Source organism: Typopeltis vanoorti, chromosome 12, assembly GCF_054136105.1.
Source record: "Typopeltis vanoorti isolate ZY-2024b chromosome 12, IOZ_Tvanoo_1.0, whole genome shotgun sequence".
Lineage (NCBI taxonomy): Eukaryota > Metazoa > Arthropoda > Arachnida > Uropygi > Thelyphonidae > Typopeltis > Typopeltis vanoorti.
Genome location: NC_143560.1, coordinates 125,596,514 through 125,612,101, shown reverse-complemented (window position 1 = coordinate 125,612,101; position 15,588 = coordinate 125,596,514). Strand labels below are relative to the sequence as shown.

The following is a 15,588-nucleotide window of genomic DNA, read 5'->3' as shown; positions in this document are numbered from 1 at the left end:
TAAAGATATTGTCATATTTTAAAGGTGCCGATCCAAGTGACAAAGAATTTTTAATGGCTGCTAAAGAAGCAACTTTTGCATTTCATGTTGCTATTCACAATCTCAGCTTTAAGTCTGCCGATTGTTCATCTAAATCGATATCAAAGCTTTTTGAAACAAAGTTTAGACTGGGTAGAACAAAATGTGAAGCTGTCATTGTTAATGTGATTGAGCCACTGTTGTTTCAGCTTTTGTGACGATATCAATTGATTCTTCCAACAGGAAAGAAATTAAAACTGTGCCATGTGTTGTGCGGTATTTTATTATTATTATTATTATTATTATTAAAACAAGACCTCATGGAGTCAAAGACTCATCTAGGAGGTCCTTTTATCTTACACACACATCTCATCATACCGTGTCTTAAACACATTCAAACTACTTGCAGACACCACGCTCTCAGGCAGGGCATTCCAATCACTCACAACTCTGCACGAAAAAAACCTGCCTCTCACTCCCTTACTCACACCCTCCTTATACAGTTTCCAGGGATGACCTCTGGTTCTCCCTGATCTCCCACTATTCTCTGTAGAACTTCTCCACCATTGATCCTATAACAACCCCTTACCAACTTGTAGGTCTCTATCATATCTCCCCTCTTCCTTCTCTCCACGAGACTCTGCAAATTACATCTTTTCAATCTTTCCTCATACTCAACATTCCAGAGGTCAGAAACTACCTTAGTCATTCGCCTTTGGACCCTTTCCAACATCTCTTCATCCTTCTGAAAACCCGGTGACCAAATCTGGGCACAATAGTCCAAGTGTGGCCTAATCAAAGCCTTATACATTGGAACAAGTATCTCCCTACTTCTACACGTCAGTGTCCTCCGCATCATTCCCAGAAGTCTTTGTGTTGTCTTCACAATTTTGGCAATGTGTCCCTTAAATTTTAGATCCTTATCCACTATCACCCCCAGATCTCTTATTTCCTCTACTTCCAACAATATATTCTCCCCAAGCATAAATTCTGCATCCCATCTTTGTTTTCCAAATTTTAAAACCTTACATTTTGCAACATTGAACTCACATCCCCATTTGCTTGCCCAATCACTCAATTCATTCAAGTCTTCTTGCAAGGCCACAACATCTTCACTACTCTTTATGCACCAGATTGTGGAGTAATTATTTACTCCACAATCTGGTGCAGTAATTACTACCTATTTTGCACCAGATTGTGGAGTAAAAGTTAAACTTTTAGACTTTCAATCAGTTCCTGGTGAAACTGCAGAAATACTAAAAAAACATTTAATGTCAGTTATGAAAACTCATAATATAACAAAAAAAATTATTGGATTTTGTGGAGATAACTGCAATACCAATTTTGGGGGTGTAAAACGGAGAGGAGAAAACAATATTTACAGTCGATTGAAGAAGGAACTAGGAAGAAATATTGTGGGCATTGGTTGCGGTGCTCACATCGTTCACAACCGTCTTCAAACTGCAGATGATGTACTACCTATTGAAATAGAAGCTTTAGTAGTCAAAATTTATAAACATTTCCACATTTATATGGTTCGAGTCATTCAACTAGAAGCGTTCTGTGAATTTGTAGATGTAGAGTATAAAAAGGTTCTTCAACATGGCAACACCTGTTTTCTTTTGCTACTTCCAGTTATTGACAGAATACTTGAAATCTATGAGGGACTGAAATCATATTTTATTTCACAAGAACACTGTCCGGTGATGATTAAACAGTTCTTTGATAATGATTGTGGTTTGTGCACAGGCAACTCAAATTGTTTAATAAATCTATCTTGAGTATGGAAAGTACAAAAGTGAGTGCAACAGATATTGTCATTGACTTAGAAAATAAAAACAAATCTTGAGGAAAGGAGTGATAATAAATTTATACCTCAAGAAGCAAAAAAATGCTTTTTAGAATACTGGAAAATAATGGAAGTATTAATACAATACTACAAGAGTTTACAAAATTTTATGACCGATGTCTTTCTTACATTGAGCTTTGGGAAAACAGTTTTGGTGGAGCAGAATCTTTTACTTGGATAAACAACAATCAATTAACTTGGTCGGAAATTGAAGCTTCAGGTGAAAAAATTAATGAAACTCTTGCAAATAATGCAATAAACATGGATGAACTGTTTGATGAAGTGGTGATTGCAAAAGCTTTTTGGTCAGCAAACTATGACATTTTGAAAAATACAAGTTGCGAAGAAAAATGGATACAACTATTTTTTCAGTCATTTCAAAGAAAAGAACATTTCGTTGCCCAATCTTGTCCAAATTATAGAATACATTTTCAGCCTGCCAGGCACATCTTCACCTGTTGAAAGGCTATTCTCAATAATGAATAACACATGATCTGTAGAAAGAGGTAGAATGGCTGAATCAATAGTGAACTTAATGGCAAACTAAATTGTAGTGAATTTTTGACGTGATTAAAAATAACAAAGAATTTTTAAAGAAAGTTCATGCTAGTGATAAATATTAATAACTTTTTAATAATAAGTTATGTTCAGTTAAGAGTAATTAAAAATTATTACTATGAAATGTTGTTTTTTGTTAACCACTCTGTTATTTAGCCTTCTGAATCATTATGATTCAAAAGGCTAAATAACGTACTTAGCGTAGAAAGTGTGTTACTTTCTGTTTTGAGCAAACTCAAAAATGTCCCGGTTTGATAAACAAAATTTTATGGTAAGTCTATCAAGACCGAATCACAAAAGGAATATGTGGATAATAAATCAAACTAAAGTCTGTGATGTCATAGGAAGAGTGAAACATCTGAAGTTGCGATGGACAAAAGAAGTACTGGAATAGAGGAAAAATGACCATGATGCTGACTTAAATCACGGTGGATTGATGATATCAGATTTGCAGTAGTGACATGAGAAAGGAGAACTATGAAAAGACAGTTTTTGAATAATTCTGGAAAGGCCTTCATCCATCAGTGGATTGACAATGGCTGATGATGCTAATTCACTAAAAATTGTGCCTAAACAGCTAAAATATTTTATTTATTCTACAGGTTCTCTCATGAGAATGTGATTGATATTTTCCATGTTCTGCTAATTGCAATAATTTTTTATTGTTGACTTTCATACCAATTTTGTTGCTGCAGTCATTCAGATTAGCTAGTCTTCAAGCCTCTAATGGATGTATTAGAATATATATATTTAGTACTGAATAGAGGGAAACTACCGTATTTGTGTATAAGACACATCCCCTTTTTTGAACACATTTTTTAGGAAAAAACTTTATCACTGAACATTATAATGAATTTACGGTATTTCAATCATAAAGTAATAAGTAGGTCTACTTTCAACAAATACCTAATCTAACTAGGAAAGAGTACCCGCCTTTTAATCTTCTTCGTCAAAACCCAGAAATTCATCTCCAGAGCTAAATGAAAAGATGCTTGAAACCTCTTCTAAATCAGAATTTGAGTCCTCATACAACAAATTGTCCTCTGTACCATCCAGTGCATTACTAATGCTACACTTCTTAAATGATTTAACCACTGTCTCAGTTTTCACAGCATCCCATGAAGCTTTGACCCACTCACAAACTTGCGAAATGCTAGGAATCTTCCTTCTTCCTGATGGCATAACCTCAAAATCTGAAGACTGCATGTAGCTGTTCTTCATAAATCTCTTAAATGGTTTATTAATACAGACATCTAAAGGTTGAAGCTAACTAGTTAGACCTCCTGGAATTACAGCTAACTGAGTTTTCAATTCCTTGAGTTTATTTTTAACATCTTCTGTTCTGTGAGAACGAAACTGATCCCATACTAGCAGGGCAGGCTTTCTTTAACAGAGCGCCCAGACCAAATTTTATCTATCTATAACTTCATTCCTCCTCCATCCATCCATCCAGCCTTTTGCGTGAACATGTACAAACACTCCTTTAAGCAGTTTTTCTTTGGGTAGCATCTTCCTTTTAAAAATCAATAGTGGCGGCAATTTTGTCCCATCAGCACAGCAGGATAAAACAACCGCGTAGCAAGTTTTTTCGTACCCTGAAGTTTTAACAGTAACACCTTTTGTGCCCTTGAAATCTACAGTTTTGTTTGAGGGCGCATCAAAAGTCAGTGGAACCTCATCCACGTTTCCTATTTGCACAAGTTCAAAATTTTCTCATTTCTTTGCGTTAATGACAAAACGATGAAATTCAATAATTTTTTCTTCATATTCAGCTGTCATCTTTTGTGATATTTTTGTTTTAGTCTGCATACATATCTGGTTTCTCTTCATGAACCTTGAACACCATGATGTTGATCCAGTAAAGTTGGTGATCCCTCTGTTAGTGGCTATCGCTTTTGCTTGATGAATAATCATTTTTGTAGACACTGAAAGTCCTGCTTTTCTGTGGTCTAAAATCAAAGTATTCAGTTCTGCCTCAAGTTCTGGCCATTTTGCAGTTCCACTTCATAGGTTATGTTTACTGTGAGTTCTTTTTTCAGATCCTCTTCCTAATTCCGCCAAGTTCTTATCATTTTCTCAGTTGGGGGTGGCCCAAAATGCAGCTCTGCAGCCCCGTTTCCATGTTCTTTAGCATATGCAATCACATGTAGCTTGTATGCAATATTGTAGCACTGCCGACGTTTTTCAGTCATAATTTGCCAAGAAATTTAGAGAAAATTTAACGGCAGAAATTTATCGCCGTTCACAACAACATTCGCATCCACTGAATTCTATGTAACTGGAATGTTCTCTCACACCTCAAGGAAGCAAGAAAGAAATCGCGTAACTTGGAACAGAGATAATTTCCAGAAATGAAAGTAATTAAAAAACCGAGTATTGGCGTATAAGATGCACCCTGTTTTTCAGATTTATTTTCAAAGAAAAAAAGTGCGTCTTATATGCCAACAAATACGGTATATCATGATGGGAGGAATAGTGAAAATCTATGCTTAACAGCGACTAAGTTATAGAAGTGTGTTAATGATACAATCTTACATAACCTGGAAGTGATTATGATGAAAGGATGACTGTGCTCATTCAGTTCAAACTTATTTAAGTATGTGCATGGATGTCTGCATAATTGAAACATTAGACAGGAATCAAGATGTGCAAGTTGTCCAAGTGGGTCATGCATATTACAGAGGTAAGTATATAAAAAGAGCCTGGAGGTACCTTATCTGTACACAAATGCCCAGAGTAACAGGAAGAAGCGGTTGAGTTTTATATCTTGGGAAATGCGTTACGGTGTCAGATTGTAGGTATTAGTGATACCTAGCTCTCAGAGGCAAGTACCGAATGTAAAATGTTCAGTATTTTTAGGAAGAGTAGACAAGAAAGGGAAAGGGGGGGGTGCTGCTGCTAACGATATGATTATTTGAATCCAGTTAGGGTAGAAAGGTATGACTACAATATTAGTAGCAATTTTTTATGTAGTAATGAGCTTGCAGCTATCCGACATGAAGTGTAGTCAAAAAAGATCAAATACATGGTGGGAGACTTTGTGGATAAGTTACTGTTGATGATGGAATGCATCACCAAATCAACCTTCTGGGCACTAATGTAATCATCATGGGTGACTTTAATTATCCAAAACAACAATTGGGAAGCAGTGAAATCTCATGAGAAGAAAGAAAATAATTTACTGAGCTATTGCAAGACAGCTTCCTTTTAGTAGCATGTGACAAAAGGAACTTGAGGAGTGTTAGTCCTGATTATAGTATCAGAGGGAGTTTCAGTTAAAGACACAATTGTTCTACCTTCGATGGATGACAGCGTTCATGCTGTATTGACATGAGAAGCAGATAAGTATGAATGTTTCTTTCAGGAAAGAATACATGCTGAGCTATAAAGCATGAAATTATTACCAACTGAGGAATAAATACCATGTTCAATCCTATGGTATCAGTTGTTAGATGGGCAGGACACTGGTGGTGCAAGGGAAGTATGAAAAAAATACATCATAGATGCAATATGAATATGTACCTAGAATTCGAAGAATAAGCAGGCAGGAGCAAAATAGATGGAAAGTTTATTAAGCAAAAGCTTCTTAATTATAAGATGGCATGGAAACCATGTGCATAACAATGACATCAGTTAGAAAATCATAAGGCACAGGCAGAAGAGCTACTAGTATTGTACAAAAAGCTAAGTCCAAGTATGAAAAGAAACAGGCTTTGCAATAGTAAAAGAAAGAATGAATGCTAAAGAATAATTCTACTGAATGAGATGGTATGCAGATGCAGCAGAGATTGTTCAATTAATAAGTACTCATTTTGCTAAGAACTAGCAACCTAGTGTATACAACATGAAGCTTAATTCTATCTTTTCACTGGATGAAGAAACTGAGGTTTATGAGAAGGAGATGAAACAGAAAGGCAGCTAATACTTACCATAATTATTAAGTTTGTTCTTTTCTCCAAATTAATGATAAACTAAATGATTCAATAATTAATTTATCAAGTAAATTTGTTAGTAAATTAATTTTAATTAAGTAACTTAATAGTAATGATGGATTTTTTTTTAAAATAACATATATATCAACTCCACAAAAGTTATAATACAACAGTGCGATATGGAAACAAGTGATTTACCTATGGAGGACCTCTAATTTTTTGAAAAATTAGAGGTCCTCCATACTGTCCCCCCTATTGAAAAGCAGTATGGAAGGCTATTTTAAACAACAGAGGATGATAGAAAGAATGACAATGAGAAGTTGGTTCAATAAGTTTGGAGTTGAACTGTGCATGGATGTTGACTAGTAACTGCTCATGTTTAGATGATCAGAGGAAAGCAGGGAAATGAAAATGACAAGTTGAGTGCAGGGAGTCTGTGAGATAGATTCAGCTATTAAGCAGAATGTCCTGTTCTGTGTACAACTGAAAATTCTTAGACAGGTTTTGGATATACAAAATATGGGTATACAAATATGAGAATAATACTCTAAGATTGGGTGGATGTTTGATTTATTAAGGGTTAGGCAGGAGAGAAGCAATGTTTGAATGTGAAAGAACACTAAGTTTTTTGGATGCTGAGGAGGCTATGTGATGTGTTTATGTGAGGATATGGAAGTTGTGAAAGTTAACCAAAGAAGAGAAAATTGATCTTGACTGGAAATGGAATGATTAATTTTTGAATTTTAATTAAATTTGAATTTTAAAATTTAACTAAAATGTAAATTAAATTTTAAAAATTAAAAAAAAAAAAAGGAAGTTAAGTAAAATCTTTCTTCTTGGAAATAAAAACTTGGAAATTAATAGCAATGAAATCACTATTAATACTACTATTAATCTAGAAATACTAGTGTAAAATTTTGTAATTTGTAATATTACGATAATTAATTTTTTTATTTCTTCGTCCTCAACATCTCGGCTATTAGAAGTGTAAGGTATTTAGAAATTCTCAAATTTTTGTTAAACATGAATGTGGATAGTGTAAGCTCTGACTCTAGTACTACCATGATGGGTGACAGGGAGTTTTCCAGAACGATTAGCCCTCACCTCATCATTCCACAATTCTCTGGAGATGATAATAATGATGTTTTATCCTTTTTTAATTTTGTTGATGAGTTAAGAAATTTAGGAAACTGGTTGGACTTTCAACTTCTGATTTCTGCTGCGGAATAAACTGGTTGGAAGGGCCAAGAACCTTTTGTATTCATCTCCTATTCTCCAAGACACATTAGAATACACTAAGTTCAAGGACACCCTGATTTCCCAGTTTTCCAAAGGACGAAACGCGAGTTCTAACTACAAAAATGCACTCAGGAGAGGAAGGAGACTGTCTCAGACTTATAATTGGTTATTAAACCTGGCAAATAGTCTGAGCATCTCCAAGTACAAAAAACCCCATCTTGCTGCAGTCCGTTGGCCCGCTCGGACCTCCGTATTTCATCGTAGGATCGTGACCCCTAGGCACGGGGAAAACCCAGGAAAGGCAGATCATTCTATGGAGATGTATTTTCAGTAGTGGAACGTGCCACCTGCAACCAGACATGCAGGGCCAACAATAGGTCCAAAACCGACAGTGAGCTATACTACAAATCCTGGAAGAGGACTACATCAGAACAACTGCCAAAAGCCATCCAGCAAAGACTAGGAAATAGGACTGAGGAAAGCAGTCAGCAGAACTGCCACAAATCTTTAAGACTGGTAAGATTGTATATGTTTCTACGAATTTATGAGTAAATTCTAATATATTAATGCTGAGATAGTGATTAAGAATTGTATGTCAGCTGAGTGTAGCTTTGTTAAAATAGTTGTATGAGTCGCTATCAGAAGTAATTTAGGCTGAAAATTAGCTAGTATATTTATTGAGAAGAATGTTCGCCAATGATATTGATCGTAATGACCAGTAATTGCCTAGATCTTGTAAAGCAAGTTATTCAAGCATTGTGAATTGCAGGTCTAAATTGTAAGCTTACGATTTATGAACCTGTGTGCTTAAATTAGAGAAATTGCCACGACTGACTATTTAAAGTATCATTTTAGAAAGTGATCCATTCTATAAGTGTTATAACTATTCTTCAGGTGCTATAACATTAATTCAGGGTAGCGCAGTCGAAAAACAAATATATTTTCCCTGAATTATATTGCGTGGGAATTAGTTAACTGTAACCTGAGTTGCATATTCTAGAGGTCTTTTCACTAACAGCACTAATACTTATAGGAAGTATAAGGGATCACAAGCGAGAACTAAATTAATCAGCTTAAGTTAGAACAAGGTAAAGAGTACTTAACTGAGAGTTAGAAGTTAAAGTACACACAGGAAAGATAATGGAAAAAGAGTAGAATTAATACAAAGGCAAAACAGCCGAGTTATTGATGACAAAGAAATAATTAATTATCATAATATTGCAACTTAACTATAATATTACAAATGGCACAGCCGACAGGATGCAATTCACACTAAATAAATTGTGCATTTGTGGACTGAGATGGTTTTGGACAAAGGCCTATTCTTTTCTCAAAAAAAAAAAAAGGAAATATATTGGGGTTTTCTCGTGTAGGTTCGAATCCTGCCAACTGCATCGTTTGTAAAATTTTGTCATTTGTAATATTGCGATAATTAATTTTTTTATTTCTTCGTCCTTAATATCCCAGCTGTTTCGGCTTTGTATTAATTCTACTCTTTTTCCGTTATCTTTCCTATGTGTACCTTAACTTCTAATTCTCTGTTAAGTACTCTTTACCTTGTTCTAACTTAAGCTGATTAATTTAGTCCCTGCTTGTGATCTCTTATACTTCCTACAAGTATTAGCGCTGTTAGTGAACAGGCCTCTAGAGCAACTAACGGTTACAGTTAACTATTTCGTACGCAATACAATTCAGGGAAAATTTATTTGTTTTTCGACTGTGCCACTCTGAATTAATGTTATAGCATGGGAAGAATAGTTATAACACTTATAGAATAGATCATTTTCTAAAATAATACCTTAAATAATCAGTGATGGCAATTTCTCTAATTTAAGCACACAGGTTCGGTTATTTCTGTGAGACAGTGCATTGATCAAAGATCAGGATAATTTTAAACAAACAAAACATGTGTAATTTAGTTTGTTTAATGTGTATCATATGTTTAATATTTATTTTACCTTAAGCACTATGCAATATGATACACATTAAACAATTTCTCTCTAATGCCTATTTTTAAACTTAAATCGTAACCTTACAATTTAGACCTGCAATTCAAAATGATTGAATAACTTTCTTTACAAACTCTAGGCAATTACTGGCTGTTACAATCAATATCACTGGCGACCATTCTTCTCAATAAATATGCTATTGAGAGGATGTCACTGTTGTCTTGACCTTCAGATTTGGCGGCAACAATCCCTACATCTGAATGACCTTCAATACCTTTGTTTACTTTCAAGCAGAATTACTTTTAACATTCTGTTACATTAAATCATCAATTCAGCAGACATACAATTCTTAATCACTATCTCAGCGTTAATATATTAGAATTAAATCATAAATTTGTAGAAACATATACAGTCCTACAGCCTCGAAGATTTGTGGAAGTTCTGCTGACTGCTTTCCTCGGTCCTATTTCCTAGCCTTTGCTGAACGGCTTTTGGCGGTCGTCCTGGTGTAGTCCTCTTCTGGGATTTGTAGCATAGCTCACCGTCGGTTTTGGACCTATTGTTGGCCCTGCATATCTGGTTGCAGGTGGCACATTCTGCTACTGAAAATACATCTCCATAGAATGATCTGCCACTCCTGGGTTTTCTCAATGTCTCAGGGGGGGTGTCACAATCCTACGACGAAATACGGAGGTCCGAGCAGGCCAACAGACTGCAGCAAGACGAAAAAAAAAAATCTACCCCTATAGGTTCTCAAGACCTCTTTTATATGATTCAGAAGCTCTTTGTTTTTAGGGTCGGAGACCCCTGAATCTTCTGTAAATAACTGACATCACTGTTGTCTTGACCTTTAGATTTGGCAGCAACAATCTCTACATCTGAATGACCTTCAATACCTTTTGATCAATTTTATTAAACTGAAATTAAAATTATTGAAATTATTATTAAAATTTTATCAAACTAGTTTTGCCACACTTTAACTGTTGGCATCTTCAGGGCACTTATAAGTTTAAAGAATCTCACAATTATGCATAACTACAAAACTGACAAAAATAACTGTAAAAAACTGACTAGAATAATTACAAATAGAATAGTATCAAACGTGAGTGAAACTCGTATCACGTGTACAAGTTTAGCTAGCTGTTGCTAAGGAACTTTCTGTAGTTTGTATTAAAGTTCATTTTTCCGTTTTTAAAGTTCTGATTAGGGGTTTTCCATATCTCTGGGAGTATTAGGCCTTGATTTCTGTTAAAGTTGATAGTAGAACGGGCGACTGTGGCTGCTGCTGCTTTGAAAATTCTCGAATGGTAATCTTCCTCTATATATGGAGAACGGCTTTTGTCCCACTCGATGACATGGTTAGTTGTAGAGAAAATGAGACGATAGGCCAGAAATATCCTGTCTGTTGTTTTTGACATAGCCAATGTGTTCCTTTTGCCTGATTTCGAGGTTTCTCGAAGTCTGTCCGATGTAACTAGAGCCACAAGCCAGCCACCTCAAACAACACAAAATAAGAGTAACATTTAAACCAATAGAATCTATTCGTAAACACTACTAAGATCTCCAAAAGACAACCATCCTTTCTATAAATATGCTGGAGTTTATAATATTCCATGCACTTGTGGCTCTAGTTACATCGGACAGACTTTGAGAAGCCTCGAAATCAGAAAAAGGAACACATTGTCTATGTCAAAAAACAGACATGATATTTCTGGCCTATCGTCTCATTTCTCTACAACTAACCATGTCATCGAGTGGGACAAAAGCTGTTCTCCTTACAGTGTTACGGACTTTGGTTATGCTAGATCTTGAAACTTTCATCATTTGAGTTATGACAGTCAGTAGAATTGGCCACTGTGGTTACCAGATCACAATCTACTATACATGTATGTAAAAGATGAACTAATTCAACAGTTTTTAATGCTGCATGGCATGTTAATTATTCTGCACTTCTTCAGAAAGTTACACATTTCTGGACACAGATTGCAGCTATTTTGAACATTTATTAAACTGAACAGTATAACGTAATTCCCCCCTTTTCACAGTAAATAATACGTTCAGTGAAATACAGCATGTGCTAAATATCCAAGTTAGAACTATGGAGTTTAAATCATCCATACCTCTGCAACCACTAAGAACACACTTTTATAAGGCATTTCTGACTATGAATGGTTTCATGCATCAAAAACTATGCATTAAGATGAAGTCACCAGATATACCATACACACTTATTTCTTTGCAGTAAATAAAAATACTTAGTTTTGCCTGAAGACTGAGCCTGATTCTTCACTTGCACTTACTGTTAATATATATTTCAAATTACATATTACACCCTCTGTCCAAAAAGAAACCAAACTTTTGATAGAAAATAAAACACGAATTATAATTATTCAAATCATTTATTTCAATCAATATACTCTCCATCCGCTTCGATTCAGCATTTGGCATGGTCAATTAATTAGTTAAATGAGTTTTTTATATAGGTTTTTGGGATACTGTTGAGGGTCGTGGTTACTGCTCCTTGAACATTTTCAATGGTGTCGTATCACTTTCCTTTCATCAGTAAATGAAGTCGGTGGAAAAAAAAGAAGTCACAGGGTGCTAAAATCAGGTGAATATGGCCAGTGATCCAACAAACAAACTTGGTTTTTGCTCAAAAACTGTCTCACAATGTTCGAACGATGAGATGGTGCATTATCGTGCTAAAGTGACCAGCTGCTGCATCACGATATTCATGCCGTATGCAACAAATTCTCACTATCAATCGTTTCAAAACTTCGAGATAAAACTCACCATTGACCGTTTGGCCAGGCAGAACAAATTCTTTGTAGATAATGCCCTTGAAATCATAGAAACAATTCAGCATTGTCTTTACTTTTGACTTCTCCAGGAGACATTTTTTCGGATGCCGATCTTCTGGTGGTCTCCACTCAGCACTCTGGTGCTTTGTTTCAGGCTCATTCTCGAAACACCATGTTTCATCACCAGTAACGATCGTTTTATGGAAGTTTGAGTCCTTACGAGCAGTTTTAATAAGGTCCTTGCAGTTTCAATTCGATACTTTTTTTTTTTTTTTTTGGTTGTCGGTCAACTTGTGGAGAACAAATCGCGAATTCAATTTACGAAGGCCCAAACTCTCAGTAAAAATATTGTGCACAGTTTATTTTGGAATCCCAATTAATCTTCAATCAATCTCACGGACAATTTCGGGTTTCTTTGGAGAAATCATGCACTTTTTGGATGTTAATTTCGCTCAGTCCAGTTTTTGGACGGCCCGGCTTTTTGTCGTTCTTGAGCATCCCACGACCACAAATCCTTAAATAAACTTGAGTATGGGATAACCATTCATCACTGCATGCTTTTTGAAGCATTTGATGCATTTCGGTAAAACATTTACCAAGTTTAACACAAAAGTCAATCACAGCTCTCTGTTTGAAACTCATTTTCCGACTGTTCGTCAAAACACACTGTCACTCTTGCCACTATAACTCGGCTTCTAATGAAACAAATGTCATAAACAGTCAACACAACACTAAAGAAGGTTGCTGCTTTTGGCAACAAAAAGATACAACCAGTGGCGCCACTAGTTTCTTCTATTTTCAAAAAGTTCGGTTTCTTTTTTGGACAGAGGGAGTATATATATATATATATATATATATATACGAATTTCACTATATCTAATTGTCAACATGTAATGGAAGCAGCTTTAAAGTTTAATTAAACTTTAAATCTGTTAAACTAGCTATTCTCAAAAACTACACTTAATCTGATTCACACATTGTTTTCATCAGGATAACATACTTGTGAAGTTGCTTGCTGATGTATGTGTGCAAAACTATGTTCTGGCCTAGCTAATGTTGTAAAAGGACTATTACTCATTACAGAACGACTGACTGGAGATGATTCCACTGTGCTATTTGATCCTGACTGTGGACCTATTAAAAAAAAACACTAAGTAAGAGATACTTTAATTTCAAAGTTTATCTAATAACTAAAGATAAATCAATTAAAGATGAAATTAAAAAGTTATACAATTTAATTATTTGATCAGATTTCTCTGGATTTGATAGTTCACACTTTTAAGTATAAAAATGTGTCTTGTCAGTTTAGGTCTTCATAACATTAATTATGAATCAGTGAAAGGTATTTTAGACAGTTATTTTTAATATATACTTTTTGCATGCTGCTAAGCAAAATGACAGAGAATCACATGATTATCCAATGAGTATTCCTGTATATACTGGAATTCAAATTTCAATTATGTTGCATTACATGTTATTTACATATATAATGTTTACAAATTAGAGTAGAACTCTTAACCATTCCTGTGGTGGTTTTCTTTAGGCCTGTAATTTTATTTCCTACAATGTATCTGCATGCACATATCTGTTTATCAGTCATGCAAATAACAATTAAAAGTTTTTAATTATTATATCATATATGTATGTTTGCCTGTTTTTAATAATAGAAAAATTTGATTAAAAAAAAGTTATGCTGATATTTGAAAGCAGATTTTGTTTTCAAAAGTAGTTTTTTTTTTTAAATAACTTTTTTTTTTCTTCTCCCTTTATACATTATTTGTAATAGATTAAATGGTGTATACCTGTTCCTCTATTCTGGCCCACATGAGTTTGATTCAAATTTAATATTTTGGGATCTTCATTTATATTTATTATATGATGACACAATGAAATGAAATAAGCATGTGAATTTAGAAATTACAATAAATATTAACTGCCTACAGTCAAAAATAGCTTAAAAAATGGCTCTACTTAAATTCTTCAATATATGACGTTGCTACACTATACTACATAAGCATACCACATTTTCTTTTTTCCTTGTTTTTTTTTTTTTTTTTTGCAAGATACTTTTTATGACTGTCTTGGATGATGTTTATTTATACTTGTTTTAAAGTTCTGAATGTACTGAATATAGGATGTTATGGTTGTATATGAGTGCGGAAATATTATCAGAAATAAGGGGAATGAAATGGTTGCACTGATTAAGTTCATTCACCCCAAAAGTATTGAAATAAGTGAGATGTGGTTGCATGAGGATGCCATTTAATGAGAATAGAGATGGAAGAGTTGGTAACAAAGGAGTTGTGTCAATGCAAGGGTGGAAATAATGGTAGAGGCTTTGAGGTGGTATGGTATGATGTGGATAGATGAAATATTTAGTTGGATGTTGCTATAATTAGTCAAGTAAGCAAGAAAAGGGCATTTTGTAATAGATTTCACGATTTAATATGAACACAGATGGATAAGACAATAACTATTTATTAAATTAAAAGCTAATATTTCGCTGGTATTATATCCAGCATCTTCAGAGCACACGACACAAAGTTTGTGTTGTGTGCTCTGTTTTTTTTTTTTTAACCTAGATGGCGCTATATTAGGACTTTAGTCTTGTGTTGCACGCTGCAGTTACTTTTACTAGCCCCACTGTTACACCGGATTGTGGTTGTTTTGCATTTGTAACAAACTTTGTGTTGTATATATTAGCTTTTAAGTTAATAAATAGTTATTGTCTTATCCATGTGTGTTCATATTAAACCGTGAAATCTATTACAAAATGCCTGACGAACACATAAGCCTATCCACGCATATAAGAAAAGGGCAATTGTTTTAGATGGTTTTAAGTATAGTAATATAGACTGAGATGACAACATAGTGCCTGAAAGTAAAGAAAACGAATTTGAGTTTTTGAGAACCAGCTACCTTAGACAGCATGTAACATGAGGCACACATGAACCAAGGTTCTTGGATTCCATCATCTCATCAAAGGATCCATGAAGTGATCATCTGCATGGTTGCCAATTATATGAGAACTTCTGTGAAGAAAGGATATTTGTGGAATTACAAGAATGGTGATTATAAAAAGCTTAGGAGACAGCTTGCAGCTGTATCATGAAAGAGGTATGTGTGTGTGTGGGGGGGGGAGAGTAGTAAAGGAGATCAGTACTGCTTGAGTACCATTCATGAACTATCTAGCTGAAGCAATGTCTAAATATATTCCAAGGGTCAGAAGGTTAAGGTAGGTG

At 34.8% G+C, this 15,588-nt stretch overlaps 1 protein-coding gene across 6 annotated transcripts in view; it reads right to left on the bottom strand.

Moving 5' to 3' along the window:
* Positions 1–15,588, bottom strand: part of LOC150101210 (nuclear factor 1 X-type-like) — a 675,427-nt gene that overhangs the window by 50,712 nt on the left and 609,127 nt on the right. For all 6 annotated transcript variants that reach the window (XM_090401618.1, XM_090401622.1, XM_090401623.1 and 3 more), the window contains one exon: positions 13,347–13,480. In XM_090401618.1, the coding sequence (XP_090257744.1) occupies positions 13,347–13,480 (134 nt within the window). The remainder of the gene's footprint in view (positions 1–13,346; positions 13,481–15,588) is intronic.